The sequence below is a fragment of the Fusarium mangiferae genome (genome assembly GCF_900044065.1).
Source record: "Fusarium mangiferae strain MRC7560 genome assembly, contig: FMAN_scaffold014, whole genome shotgun sequence".
In the NCBI taxonomy this organism is placed as follows: domain Eukaryota; kingdom Fungi; phylum Ascomycota; class Sordariomycetes; order Hypocreales; family Nectriaceae; genus Fusarium; species Fusarium mangiferae.
Window position 1 is genome coordinate 14,709 of NW_024573934.1, and position 14,075 is coordinate 28,783.

General features: G+C 48.0%; 6 protein-coding genes across 6 annotated transcripts; 2 read left to right on the forward strand and 4 right to left on the reverse strand.

Annotated features, from left to right (window-relative positions):
- Positions 1 to 391: 391 nt before the first annotated feature.
- On the reverse strand, positions 392 to 2,235 carry FMAN_16207 (putative general amino acid permease; the record flags this gene model as incomplete). The annotated part of the gene is made up of 5 exons (XM_041822404.1): positions 392 to 899; positions 951 to 1,705; positions 1,772 to 1,879; positions 1,943 to 2,090; positions 2,144 to 2,235. 5 exons carry the CDS (start codon positions 2,233 to 2,235, stop codon positions 392 to 394), a joined length of 1,611 nt encoding a protein of 536 aa, XP_041688087.1.
- A 727-nt stretch (positions 2,236 to 2,962) lies between these two features.
- Positions 2,963 to 4,297, reverse strand: FMAN_15239 (uncharacterized protein; the record flags this gene model as incomplete). Its single annotated transcript, XM_041822405.1, has 1 exon — positions 2,963 to 4,297. The coding sequence occupies one exon, from the start codon at positions 4,295 to 4,297 to the stop codon at positions 2,963 to 2,965; it is 1,335 nt and encodes a 444-aa protein (XP_041688088.1).
- Positions 4,298 to 5,163: 866 nt separating this feature from the next.
- On the forward strand, positions 5,164 to 6,985 carry FMAN_16208 (putative glycerone kinase isoform; the record flags this gene model as incomplete). The annotated part of the gene is made up of 2 exons (XM_041822406.1): positions 5,164 to 6,457; positions 6,507 to 6,985. 2 exons carry the CDS (start codon positions 5,164 to 5,166, stop codon positions 6,983 to 6,985), a joined length of 1,773 nt encoding a protein of 590 aa, XP_041688089.1.
- A 154-nt stretch (positions 6,986 to 7,139) lies between these two features.
- FMAN_15238 (uncharacterized protein) lies at positions 7,140 to 8,745 on the reverse strand (the record flags this gene model as incomplete). The annotated part of the gene is made up of 4 exons (XM_041822407.1): positions 7,140 to 7,310; positions 7,358 to 7,611; positions 7,662 to 8,351; positions 8,403 to 8,745. 4 exons carry the CDS (start codon positions 8,743 to 8,745, stop codon positions 7,140 to 7,142), a joined length of 1,458 nt encoding a protein of 485 aa, XP_041688090.1.
- Positions 8,746 to 9,638: 893 nt separating this feature from the next.
- FMAN_15237 (uncharacterized protein) lies at positions 9,639 to 12,022 on the reverse strand (the record flags this gene model as incomplete). Its single annotated transcript, XM_041822408.1, has 3 exons — positions 9,639 to 10,423; positions 10,474 to 11,360; positions 11,412 to 12,022. The coding sequence occupies 3 exons, from the start codon at positions 12,020 to 12,022 to the stop codon at positions 9,639 to 9,641; spliced, it is 2,283 nt and encodes a 760-aa protein (XP_041688091.1).
- Positions 12,023 to 12,513: 491 nt separating this feature from the next.
- Positions 12,514 to 13,664, forward strand: FMAN_15236 (uncharacterized protein; the record flags this gene model as incomplete). The annotated part of the gene is made up of 3 exons (XM_041822409.1): positions 12,514 to 12,947; positions 13,005 to 13,060; positions 13,114 to 13,664. The coding sequence occupies 3 exons, from the start codon at positions 12,514 to 12,516 to the stop codon at positions 13,662 to 13,664; spliced, it is 1,041 nt and encodes a 346-aa protein (XP_041688092.1).
- Between the last annotated feature and the right edge of the window lie 411 nt (positions 13,665 to 14,075).

Sequence of the window (14,075 nt, forward strand, 5' to 3'; positions counted from 1 at the left end):
AAAAAAAAAAAAAAAAACTATTATTAAATTATTATAAGGCTTTAATAAAAATATGTTTATATATTAAAGGGGCTTACTTTAATATAACTTCTTACTTAGCCTATAATATTAATAAGGCTAAATTTAATTTATTTAAATCTATACTTATATTAATTAAATTTAATAAAAATAATAATAAAGGTTAGCTAATAGTATTAAGTAAAAGTAATATATATATACTAAAAGTATTTAAAGAACTAACCTATAGAATTTAAATATAATAATAATTATAGAATTACTTATAAAAGTAAAAAGCAATACTAAAAAGGTATAGAAGTTTTTAGGTTGTAATTTATTTATAAGCAATAATAACAAGGCTAAATAATAGTGTTATTCTTTTAAACTAAAGGTATTAGCACAACCAATCCCAAATCTTCCCCCAGATCGTTGTTGGCTTCCTGTCTTCCCAGATAACGGCATCAATCGCAGCCTTATCGCGATGCAGATCAGCCTCAGCGGGTTGAACGGATTTCGTTTTCTTAAAGAACTTCCAAAAGAAAAAGAGAATGGCTATAAGCAGGATACCGATATAGGAAGTGACGAAGCTGCTGGCATTCCACGGAGTGAAGGTCCAAAAGCCATTAAAAATAATAATAACGCCAAAATAAAACATTGAGAAATAGGCCAGGTAGGGTTGGAAGGGTGCCTTGAAAACAAGTGATGATCTGTCTATGCCTTGGGCCTTTAGGGCACTGTTAAATCTGACATAAATAAGGCAGATAGCGAACCAGGTGAAGAGCGATGACAATGTAGCTAGGTTTTGAAACCACGTAAAGGCTATGCTGCTGCTAGCAGAGCATGAGAGATACGAAAGCAAGGAGATGGCCGTAACTAGTAAGACTGCTACCCATGGCGTACCACTAGTAGATAATTAGTATATACCTAAAGTTTAATAGCAGAGGTTAACTTACTTTTTATTGCATTTCTGGAAGATCTTGGGGGCCTGTCCGTTCTTGGATAAAGCAAAGAGATATCGACTTCCGTTAAAGGTCATGGCATTTGCAGCGGAGCTGGCAGAACTCAAGATAACCGCGTTGATGATAGATGGCAGGACCTTGATCCTGGCATGAGTAATGGCAATAACCCAGGGTGATGCTGCAGCACCTTTGGACCCATTTGCCTGAGCACTGAGTAGCTGCTTATCGTTCGATGGGACCAGCACACCAACGGCTAGAGCACCAAGAACATAGAAAAATAAGATTCTCCAAAAGACTCGGCGAACAGCCTTAGGGATGTTTCTTCGTGGGTTTTTGGCCTCGCCTCCAGCCACAGCAACGGTTTCAATACCACCAAAAGAGAATGCAGCATTTACGAGTGTCGAAAAGAAGCCGAGGAACCGCCCCAGGTCACCGGTCGCAACGTACTCTTTCATAGCTCCCGGATTCTTCCAGTAGCGGAATCCAAGACGGCCTTGCCCAGTTGCACCGACATCGAGAAGGAAAGCTAGCAAGATAAGACCAACGATCGCGATGACCTTGATTCCTGCAAAGTAGAATTCGACTTCTCCATAGACTGAAACGGCAAAAAGGTTGATGGAGGCCACCAAGATGATAAGGATCGTGATCCAGACTGCAACGTTGACACCTTGGGCCCCCTCCCAATACTGTATGACGACCGAGACGGCGGCAATCTCGGCGCATAGAGTTATGACGCAGTAATACCAACTCTGTGAGTTAACTAAGCCTTAGCCCAAGCACAAGGAAAGGATAAATTAGTGAGGAAATGAACTTACATTCCAACCAATGGCAAACCCCAGGGCAGGGTCTACCCAACGGTCTGCAAACTGAGGGATTGCTCCTGGTAGGGGAAGCCAGGTGCACATTTCACCCAAGCTTTGCATCTGTAGGAAAGCAACAGACGTCAGTCAATGATATTAAATGAATATACACAACTGCTGACATACCATGCAGAAAATGGCTGCACCTGAGATAGTATATCCCAGCAGAAGACTAAGCGGGCCAGCCTGAGTCAAGGCACGGCCAATTCCGAGGAAGAGACCGGTACCGATGGCACCGCCGAGGGCAATGAACTGAACATGTCTACTTTCGAGTCTGTATCGGTCAATAAGAGTCTCAAACATCACTTGGGACGAGATGAGCCATACTTTCTTTCCAGCTCATGGTACTCTGTGGAGGTACCATGTTCAAGGGCTGGTTGGGACTGGAAGGACTCCACCTTTTCCGTTGATTTATCCATAATAGAGATATTGAGGTGTTTCTTTCTTGGTTTGAGTGGTGGCATGTAGCTTAAGAATCTGGCGATATTGCCACTTTAAATACATAATTCACTGTAGCTTGTCACAGTAACCCTGGGAAGATAGGCTACCGGCGACAATACGTGCAGGAGTTGGTATACCTGGTACAATCGTCTATCACAAGATAGGGACGATAATAAACTTTCCGCGGAAAACTAAATATCCCCGCATTCTCGTTATCATAGTTCCGGGGTAAAGGCAAGTGTTATGGTCTAGAACACGCCACCTCACTTGAAGGCACAGCTTATCTCGGCTGGGGCTCCGACTAGCCGTTAGACAGAGTGATTACCGAAGACTGGAGCGATATGCTGAGCTTTCACGGTGCCGAGTGAATGATTTGTAAGATGAGCGTGCAAGTAAAATTGAAGTCATGCAATCGATTACAGGGATAAACAGATTTAGATGCAATTGCGGTGAAGTATGTCGTGTATGAGATATTAAATGTCTAAAATATTATTATTATTAGCTTACTTTGTTCTTAGGATTCTCTTGCCTATTATTATTTTTACACAATCCTTACGTTAAGGGATAAACAAACTACAAGTCTATGACTCAATAAGCGACTCTGCCACTAATAAACGATGGAAATTGTTGAAGTATTAAAAAAGCGAAATGGATATCTAATCATGTATTGTTGACATTAGTTGTTTATTTCCTTCGTCTAGGTCATCAGGCAGCCGCTGTCATCTGACCGCGCGACTCCAACACAATCCCAAAGGACTTGTCCAGAATATCCAAGCCTTTTTCAATCTCCTCAGCTGTGACAGTGACTGCAGGGGCCAGACGGAAAACACCTCCCATACCAGGCAAGTTGACAACATTACATGACAGACCCAGCTCCATCGCCTTGTCAGAGATAACTTGGCCCAAATCCGCACCTGGAGCCTTGGTCTTGGGGTCAGCGATGATTTCGATACCCTGCAAGAGCCCGCGGCCTCGGAGATCTCCAATGCACCAATACTTCTGCTGCAGCTTCTCAAGACCAGCGCGAAGTTGCTGGCCTCGCTCATTGGTCTTTTGGCAAATGTTATCGCGTTCGACAATTTCGAGAACCTTGTCACCAACAGCGGCTGTTAGAGGATCGTTGAGATGGGTGGTGAGCCAAAGGAAGCCAGCCTCCTTGCAGCCGCGCTCGATCTCAGCTGTAGTGCTGACGGAGGCCAGGGGAAGACCGCAGCCTAGCGTCTTGGATAACGCCAGGATGTCAGGCACAACACCTTCCTCGTGCTCGAAAGCAAACATCTTGCCGGTTCGACCAACTCCGGTCTGGGCCTCATCCATGATGATCAGCATGCCGCGCTTTCTGCACTCATCTTGCATACGCTTCAAGTAGCCCTTGGGAAGATCAAGGATACCGCCAGTAGAGAGGATGGGCTCCATAATGAAGGCTGCAAGAGAGCCGACGCTCTGACGGTCAATCAGAGACCAACCAAAGTCTAGCTCAGTCTCCCAGTCCCATGAGCCATCAGGCTTTCGGAAGGGAGAGCGGTAGCCGTATGGAGCAGGGAAGGCCAGTGATCCTGGCATGGAAGGGCCGCCGCGTTTGCGACCTGCAGAGTACGTAGCAGAGCCAGCACCCTGGGTCAAGCCGTGGTAACTAGCAGAGAAGGCAACAATCTCGAACTTGCCAGTATAGCACTTGGCAATCTTGATAGCAGCCTCGGTTGACTCAGAGCCAGTGTTGAGGAAGAATGACTTCTGCAGGGGGCTAGGTAGGAACTTGGCCAGTCTCTCGGCTAGGTTGACCACGGGCTGTGTGATCATGTTGCTGAGGAGATGGTCGAGCTCGGAGACATAGTGCTTGACTACCTCAACAATCTCTGGATGGGAATGACCCAGGAGAGAGCTCATCTGTCCCGAGGTAAAGTCGAGAATCTGCTTGCCATCTGCAGTGTAGAGGCGGGTTCCCAGGGCTTTGGAAATGACTACGGGAGAAAATGGAACTCCCGTGGTCATAACATAACTGTCCGCCTTGGACCAGAACTCTGTGTTTGATGATGCCATGGTGAAGAGAGGGTTGAGCGGGTGGGATGCAATTGGTGTAGAGTGATGGGTTGGTGTTGGTTGATGTTCTAAGATAAGAGCACGGGTGTAGAAGGTGTATATAAGCTGCGGAAGTCAATCTGCACAAGCAATAAAAATCAATATCTTCGTATAGAAATTCTTCGCCCCACTGAGCAAATTTCAGTATGGAGATGGCAATATCGGAGAAGTCTTTGCCAACCATAGCGGTGCGAAGTGTTGTGCGGCGAGATGCCGCGGGAAACTCGGCGCCGCGGGAAACGTTGTCATTTGCCGCTGCACGTAGCGTCCAGGTTTGTGCCGGTCACCCACTGCTCTGCGGAGGCAATGAGTCGGAAAAAAGCTCAGTATCTGAGTCAGTGTAGTTATCCTTGATAGGGAATTAAGTTTGTGACTTTTTGCTTAGCCCAAAAATGTCTTGAAAACAGACCAAGACGTGAGGCAAATCAATGAATGTATTCCATATTTGGAGACCTTGTAATATTTTTGGGCAACGTGATGGACGATGCGGAGATAGAGTCGGGTGGCTTTTAGTAATTGTTACTAATAGAATCAGGAACGAGATAATGGAAAGCGGCAACACTTGTTCTGAGGCGTCTCTTTCACGGCATCAGTTTCTCCGCGGTATATATCGAAGCACATTTCCCCTTGGAAAGCTTATCCCTTTTCCGTTGAAGATGGGGTCGCGTGCGTAGATAGTTTACCGCAATATGGGGTAAGTAAAGCTGTTAGGCAGGAACGATGTTTATAGTTAAGTATTATAGGAGATACGTGCATAGCAGGCTGATTTGGTTTTACTGGCTTGGATAATTATTACTGATCTTTGTCTTCATACCAAAACCATTATCATGTCTGACCAGCATTTCTTCAACAACCCTTCGCAATTGGTTGATTATGCACTTGAGTCTTGGGCTCTGATCAACCCATCACTTGAGGTCGACCACGTCAACAAGATTGTGTATCGACGGGAAATCAATGTAGATCAAGTCGCCGTTATTTCAGGCGGCGGCTCGGGCCATGAACCTGCATTTTCTGGCCTTGTTGGCCAAGGCTTCTTAACGGCTTCGGTGGCTGGCACCATCTTTGCGTCACCAGCGACTGATCAGATCCTTAATGGCATCATCAAGTGCAGCAAAACATCGAAGGGAGTTCTAGCTATCGTTATGAACTACACAGGAGACGTGCTCAACTTTGGTGTTGCTATAGAAAAGGCCCGCACTATGGACATTGAGGTCGACATGGTAGTCGTCGGAGACGATGTCGGTGTCAGCCGATCTAAAGGACGCAAAGTTGGCCGTCGAGGAATAGCAGGAACAGTTCTCGTTCAGAAGATCGCCTGCGCTCTTGCTGCCCAGGGAAGAAGCCTTCAAGACGTGGCGTCTACAGCTAGGTTGGCAGCAGCGAATATTGCTAGCATTGGAGTCAGTCTTGCTCACGTTCACGTCCCCGGACGATCCGATACTTCACGCAACCGCATCGAGCTCAATAAGGGGGAGGCTGAACTTGGAATGGGAATTCACAACGAAACGGGATCGAATTTTGAGAAAGCTGATGCTGCAGAACTAGTCAAAAAGATGCTGGAACAGCTACTTGACACTGACGACAAAGATCGAGCATTTCTCCAGGTGAACGCCCCGGTGGTACTGATGGTCAACAACCTGGGTGGTGTGAGTGTCCTTGAACTTGGCGCCATCACCGCTCTTGTGGGCAGACAATTGGCGTCTAGCTATAGCATCCGACCAATTCGCGTCCTTTCTGGCACGTATATGACGAGTCTCAATGGCATGGGTTTCTCAATCACGTTGCTAAACCTTGACACCATGAACAACCATCATCTATTGGAGCTACTCGAAGCACCAGCTGAGGCAGTTGGTTGGAGTGCTCTGATTAAGCCCGAATCGTGGTGTGCAGCTGATGCAACGGTTCTTAACAATTATGAGACTGGCGAAGATGAGTCCAAAATCAGAAAGAGGTCACAGATCGAGAACGCTGATGACGTGGGGACATATGACGCCGCCAAGGCTACAAACGCCCTTGCCAGCGGATTAAGGAGGCTTATTAAAGCGGAGCCAGAGATCACTCGTTACGACACTATTGTCGGCGACGGTGATTGTGGAATAGGTCTCAAGAGAGGTGCTGAAGGTGAATTGTTCTCTCTTTACATGGGTCCTGGTACTGATTGTTTTTGTAGCTGTTTTGCACCGCGTTCTGGACCAGCCTCTTGTTGGGAGCGCCGTGTCAGACTTGACTACTATTTTACCAATAATCGAGACTTCTATGGATGGAACTTCCGGAGCTCTCTATTCAATATTCCTCAACGCCCTTCTGCACGCCTTTCAGAGCAGAGGGCCAGGACCAGCAACACCTGAGGCTTGGGCCTTCATGCTTGAGCAGAGTAGCAGTGTTTTAGCTAGATATACACCAGCGCGTATTGGCGACCGTACTGTCATTGATGCTCTGGAGCCATTTATTCAAGAGCTCGTCAAAACTAACAGCTTGGTCCGAGCAGCAGAGGCTGCGAAGCATGGGGCAGAAACAACTGTAGGTATGAAAGCTAGCCTGGGACGGAGTGTATACATTGGTGGTTCTGGGTTCCAGCAGGTGCCGGATCCTGGGGCTTGGGGTTTGAGTGAATTTCTTGCTGGGCTTGCAGGCTTAGATATCAATTAGTTTAGTTTACTTATATAAATCTTTACTTTTAAACTTCAATATTTCTTATAATTATTTCAACTTTAGCTTAACAAACACCGCTAAGTTAAGATACGGGTTTAACTACATAGACTATCTAAATGCTTCTTAGAGCCACTGAAGTTAGTTGCCAAATCTAGTATGCGTAGAAGAGCCTCTCTTCATTGTTTGAAGCCCGAATCTTGCGATTCTCACGGATGAGCATCCATCTAAGCACCCAAGCCAGGACAGCCGAGGCAGCAGAAAAGGCGGCACTGCTGGACATGGCGACAGGGTACATGGGCTCATCTGAACTCGGCCAAAGATACTAGATGATGTCAGTCGTAATCAAACATCAAAGATTGATAAACCTACTGGGGTGTAGATGGGACCAAGTGTGGCAACGGTGTTTGCTAGAGCGAGAGAAATAGCCTTTTTCTCTCTGGTCTGACCGCATGTGCTCGCGACCCAACCGAGGATAACGCTGTTACAGGCATAGACGCCACTGGCAAAGACACACATTGCGAAATAGCGAGCGCCAGTGTTGTGAACCGTGCAAGCTAGTATGAAGCCAAAAACAGCCATCACTTTCGCAATGGTGATGTGCCAGGTTCTTTCGTTCATACGACCTGTTTTGCTGTCAGGTGGTGCTCGAGTCGATTCGTTGCGGGAAACGTACCAGAATTTGTGGCCCATGCAATACAGACAATACCAGACACGATATATGGGGGACAGGTCAGAGCCAGCGTAGTGTTGCGGTCGAAGCCGAGTGTTCCCACGATGGTAGGAAAGAAGTTCTTAAAGTTGCTAGCAGCCATGTGAAAGTGCTGCATGAAGACGAGGACCCAAAGTCGAGGATCCTTGCAGGCATCGACAAGTCCAGCAAAGGTCGTCGTATTGTTTCGGATCTGTACAGTATCGGCAGCGATGCGCTCATGGGCCAGGACCCTCTCTTCCTCCATGAGCCAACGCGTGTTGCTGGGCTCATCAGGCAGAACAAATGCTGAAGCGAGGGAGATAACAAAGGTGATGATTCCCTGAAGTATGAAGAGCCATCTCCATCCGGCGAGACCTGCAACACCGCTCATTTCAAAGACGCCAATCGCAATGAGTCCTGCAAATGCAGTTCCGCAGATGTTGGCTGTGAACAAGATAGAGATACGAGTTGCTATCTCTTTCTTGGTATAGAAGATCGAGAGGACGTAAAGCGCGCCGGGATAAAAAGGGGCTTCGGTAACGCCGAGAAAGAATCGCGTGAGGACAAGGCCTTTGAAATCATGGCAGATTGCAGTGAGAGTGCTCACGACGGCCCAGAGAGCCATGGCACCAGACATGTAGAGGGAAGGTCGGATTCGAGTCATGAGCATGTCTAAGTGGTCTATCAGTTGAAGCAGCAGCTGACGAATAGCACTCTACTTACTTGACGGGATTTGGCCAAGAATATATCCGACAAATAAGATCGAGACGCATGTCTGATACTCTGTAGAAGTCAAATTGAGCTCCTTCTCTAAGCCATCCAGGCGAGCAACGGTGATAGCGTTGCGATCAAGGTAATTGAACCAGTACATGATCCACAGAATCGGAAGAATGATCCAATCCAGCTTCTTCACAAGCTTGATCTCAGCTGGATCGATCTTTTTGTGTGTACCGGTCTCGTCAACCGCCGAGAAGATGTGGGTTTCATGCTTCTCGAGGTGATCAGAATGTCCCTTTTCTTCAACATCAAGGGCTTCAGCGTGATTCTTGTCTTGGGCATTGGACATGTTGCAAAGAGGTAGAGAAGATTGAACCGTGGTGTTTGATAATTTTCGCTGGAAACGGCGAATGGGCTGCCATTAATATAGATACTCGATCTTCTCCTGGATCGTGGCGGCGAGTTGTCTTGCTTGGATTACCAGTGCCCTAGTTACCCCAGATTACCCCGCGTTACGATGGCACTATTGTTTTGGTTGGGATGGCAGCTCTGTGAACAAGGTTCAGCCTTAGCGTCGTAGCAGCTACTTGGCCACTGCACACACTTTACTGGCTAGTCTGACTGGGGATCTTTGAAAATCAGGTCACCACTACTGCTCGCGTTGGCCTACACAGAAATTTCAGATGCCCAGACCTAGATGCCATCTTGAGAAAGTCTACTCTTTGACAGTAAATACCAACTGCAGCTTCATAGTCGCGGCATCATACGCACTATCGTCAAAACAAATGATTAAAAAAGCATTCGCGAATTGCAACATCGGTTGATCTTTTCCATTCGGCGGTCTTGGCCAGCCACAGTTTGCCGCCCCTCTATATCGGATACAGGCGGATGCCTCCGGACCGCCGTGGTAACCGGGGACTTATGATCTAGAACGTCGGTGGAGACTTATGCATGGTGAGCCAGACTCAATGTGAGATCACTAAATGTTGCAGCAAACCTACTGAGTGGTTCAATCAATAAACAGCCCTTGGGGGGCAAGAAAACAGCAAACCTTACTGTAGGGTGTTAAAATAAACTTAGCAAAAGTCATTCTAAACTTAGGCTATATTACCTCAAGTCTTTTTATCATTTAGGATCGAGGTCTTGTGTTTTCTTTCCTCCCCAAGCTAGTTCTGCTCTAGTGCACTAAGATAGTTAAAACACACTACTCGCTCTGGAGATGTTCATGTCTGAATATTGAGGCTAAGCAAAACCAGTCTCGCCCTGCACAAGCTCGGGCAAACTCCACAAGAAGTTTAAGGCGTCAACATCCAATCCTAGAGCAACTTGATCACTCCCTTCACCAAAAGGAGCTATGCTTGAGTCAAACGGAAGAGAGACCCACGTATCCCCCACATCATAGTTCATCATTGACCCATCATCTCCAAGTTGTTGAGAATCCAGACCAGACAAAAACGAGTTTGTACCATCCATGCCAGTTTCTACTTCACTCGCATTCCTCGGGATTGAAGCCCGCCCACTGTGATTACCAGATCCTAGACCTCTAGACTGTGTAAGATGGGCTCGAAACTGTGCAGTATGTTTCTCGATGAGATCCGCATATCTCAACGCAAAGTCCATGTCATCCGCAGGACACTGCTTGAGTGTTGATGTGCATTGATCTAAAGTGTACAAAGCGTCGTTCACATCCGTATGGGTGGAGCCAACGCTGAGAGCCTTGAGAAGAAACACAGATGAACTAATGACGCTAATCTTGACACGTGCCGGTGCAAAAGGAAGATGGTCTCTGAAACCACTCATTGTTGCGATACGAAGAACCTTTTTAGTGTCAGAGACAACCTCTTGGAGGAACTTGGCATCTTTAGGGGTTATGAATGCTGATAATGCTTCATCGGAGTTGGCGGTGGAGGCTGTGAAGCCAGCCGAGGAAGCTCGGGCTACTACAGCTTGGATGGAGATGGCACCTGTACAGGCTTTCGTATGATGGAATTCGACCAACAGGGTGTCTTTGAGCGGTGAAGCGATGTCTTGTGACTACGTTAGCAGAGCAATTGATCGAACGCCAGAGATTTATTACCTTGGCTCATGCTGTTAAATTTGTCCTGCCACTTTAACAGAGATAGGGAAAAGTGTTCAAGGAGATCTACATAGTGGTCTCCGAGCACTTGTGTTTGGAGATGGGCTGCTGAGTGAAAGAACATTGACGATGCTGTACGCGACAATTGGGTAAGCTCTAAACTCAGGTCCATATAAGACATCCAGGACTGGTCAATCGGTTCATCTGTTTCTTGCATGGATAGACGAGATGCAACCACAGAAATACTTTCTGGAAACACAGAAGGGTAGCCAAGTCTAGTCGCAGTCTGGGTCAGATAGTTGTAGAGGAGCTTCTGAGCTCGACGGCTGCGAGGTATTTCACCATGCACCGGATGGCCTGTCTGCCCTGAGAGTATCCCAAGTTCATAGCCGAGATTGTTAGCCATACCGAGGAGCATCCAGGACATTCTATTCGCCCGCTTGGCTGGTTCAAAGACATCTTCTCGCCAGCGAATAAGCGGAACTTCGTTGTTGATATGCTTGCGGTTGACTCGGTCGTACCCAGGCGTCACTAGTAGGCCATCCCAGCCATCCGTCTCGGGAGGGAGATGTAAAGCACGAGGGTGCCAATCGGATATCAGAATCAGACTCTCTATTGTGCCGATGGTTCTTGTCTGGGAGGTGGACGTTTTCTCCTGGCCCAGCACGATGCGTCGTATAAGGACTTCACAGTGACTCCAGAGACGCTGATGGACATAGTGGCTTCTAGATGTACCGCCTGCACCCGGCAGTGTGAAGAACCGGGACGAGATCATGAGTAGGGTGCAACATAGCATGGCTTCCCTGTAAACGAGGTGCTCATGAGATGCATGACTTCGAAATTGGTCAAGGACGACAGGAGACAGTGGGGCAAGCTTCTCAAAGAAGCTATTGTAGTTAGTGCGAGGATCAAGGGTACAGACATGGCAGTGAACTCACAGGTCGATGTAGGTGACAGCCTCTTGTGCCGTGAACCAACCCTGGCGAACGAAGCGGCATTTGTCCCACATGTCTAGACAAGCATCATCTGGTTCTGAAAGAACTGTAATGGTGAATCCAACTCCATTAGATCCACCAGATACGACCTTGGGGCTATCGGACTGAACGTTGCTCGCTGAAGGATGCCCTTGAGATGGCGCTGAGCCCGCGATGCTGTGCTGTCCTGCAGCGCTTGACAGGAAGTCCAGGGCATCATTAGTTCCAGTAACTATTGTCGACTGAACTCGGTTGTATAGTGGGTGATTAGTATTGTTTGGTGACGAAATGAAGCCAAGCTCCCTCGAAGGGGAGTGATTCGCTGCCTGAACGGATTGATCGGCGGGCGCAGCGTCCACGGCATTCACATTCCCACGGGTCCATTTTGGGGCATCGCGGTGCTTCGGGGCCCTGGGCCGGCGATCAAACCGACACTCGCGGTGCTCCCTGGCACATTTAGCGCAGGGAGGGTTGTCTTTAATGATGCATCTTGATTTGCGCGCTCGGCACGAGACGCATGCGACGTAGCTGCGCTTGAACTGTCGGGTACTGCTGGAATGATCCGGGCTCTCCATTGCGGATGAATGATTAGAGTGAGAATCATAAGCGGAGATATGCAACAAATTGCTGAATTGAGTTGGGGAAGATGATTGTTGATTGTCTGGGGTTGGGGGGTGGCTGACGAGGGGATGATCATTCCGGGGCCGGTAGTATCCGCGTCGGTCCGCGTACATCCGGCTGAACCCGTTAGTTCGCTGGCCGCCTTGAGACGCGACGCTGCTCGACGCATGAATGCTTACGTGCAGGCTTATGATCCCAATAGCCCATGTGGACTGGCCAGACCTAAATACATATTACAACTGCATACAGTAATGGTGAAGGCTGCCGAGTCGGCACCGATCATCGGCCCTCCTCACAGAAGTCATCATCGAAAGGAGAGGGGAAATTGTGTATAAAGCTTGAATGATAGTTTGATCAATAGAGCCGGAAGAACACCAGAGCAATAAAATATTTCCCAGTCGAAATTCTTAAACTTCACAATTCACGAGCAAGTAAAGTCGCCAACATGTCCAAGTCCATCGTCAACACCAAGCCCTACCCTTTCCACTTCGAGGCAAGCGAGTTTCCCACCATCAAGCCCAATGGAAAAGGAGTGACGGTAGATTACACCAACTGTCGGGGGTCAAGACCCTCCCTGCAAGCTTCCAAGCTTAGGGCCATGGTGCAAGAGGCGCATGAGGATCCCTCCAAGATTCTCGCCAATGTGTGCAGCTACGATGCCTTGAGCTCCCGCTTATGCGAGGAGGCTGGGTTCCCTGTTGTGTTTCTGGCTGGGTACCCTATGGCATCTGCCTTTGGACTCCCTGATACTGGGTATATTGCCTTTGGAGAGGTTGTCAATAAGATTCAAGAGGTTTCTAGGGAGGTCAATGTCCCTATTCTGGTAGATGGCGATACTGGTTATGGAAGCCCAATGAATGTTCGCCGAACGGTCCAAGGGTATGTTATGATCTGAGGCAAGGGTTGAAGATAGTTGGCAACTGACTCGATGAACAGATTTGCACAGGCTGGAGCTGCTGGGATCATGCTCGAGGACCAATCGTGGCCAAAGCGTACGTCAAGACGCGCAGGCAAGAAGAAACTCAAGCTAACCTCAAGTATACAGGCTGTGGCCACACTGCTGGCAAAAGCGTGGTGTCCAGAAGCGAAGCTTACGCTCGCTGGCAGGCCGCTGTCGACGCTAGGAATGAAGGCCTAGACATTTGGATCCTCGCCCGCACAGACAGTCTGATCCACGGATACGATGAGGCCCTCACAAGGGCACGCAAAGCCATCGAGATCGGAGTTGATGCTGTTTTTGTGGAAGCTCTTCCTGATCGCGAGTCAATGGAACGTCTTCGGAAGGATCTCGACTTTCCAGTAGTCGCTAACATCATTGAGGGTGGCAAAACCCAGAATCTCTCCGCAAAAGACCTTGCTGAGCTTGGCTACAGCATTGTCTGTTATCCTTGGACGCTTGTCGCTGCGAAGCTCAAGAGTATACGGGAGACACTGGAGAACATCAAGGATTCCATGACGGTTGGAAAGCCCCCCGTTGTTCTGTCGTATGACGAGGTTTGTGAGGGTGTTGGGTTTAATAAATACTACGAGACTGAGGAGAGGTATCAATATGAGGGCAGGGCTAATGGGGCCAATGGTCATCAGTGGCAGGATTAGACAGTCGGGTTGGGGACACTTTAGTCACGGATACATTAGAGGAAAACGATTTAATCAAAAAGACAGTATCAATTATACTCGTTAATCAAGCTTTTATCGTCTGACCAAATTTGTGCCGAGGACGCAGGATAATGACAATGTCGGACAGCAGTGCATCTCTAACTACCCTATTGCTGATGGCAATTTAGCTCGGCTTTCACGAACCCTGATGACTTATAGACTCCCCTTCGCTAACACAGAGGCTACATGTTTGCTAAATGTACATCGCCCCGCATCTTGGCCACTGCAAAGAGCATTTCTACCGATATCCAGTCATAAAGAACCAGCTCACATGATGTCAGCCGGGGCCTTTGTGGTGGAGCATGGGGAATGGCGCTAAGACCGGGTAAGGGCGGACCGCCAAGTTGCCAT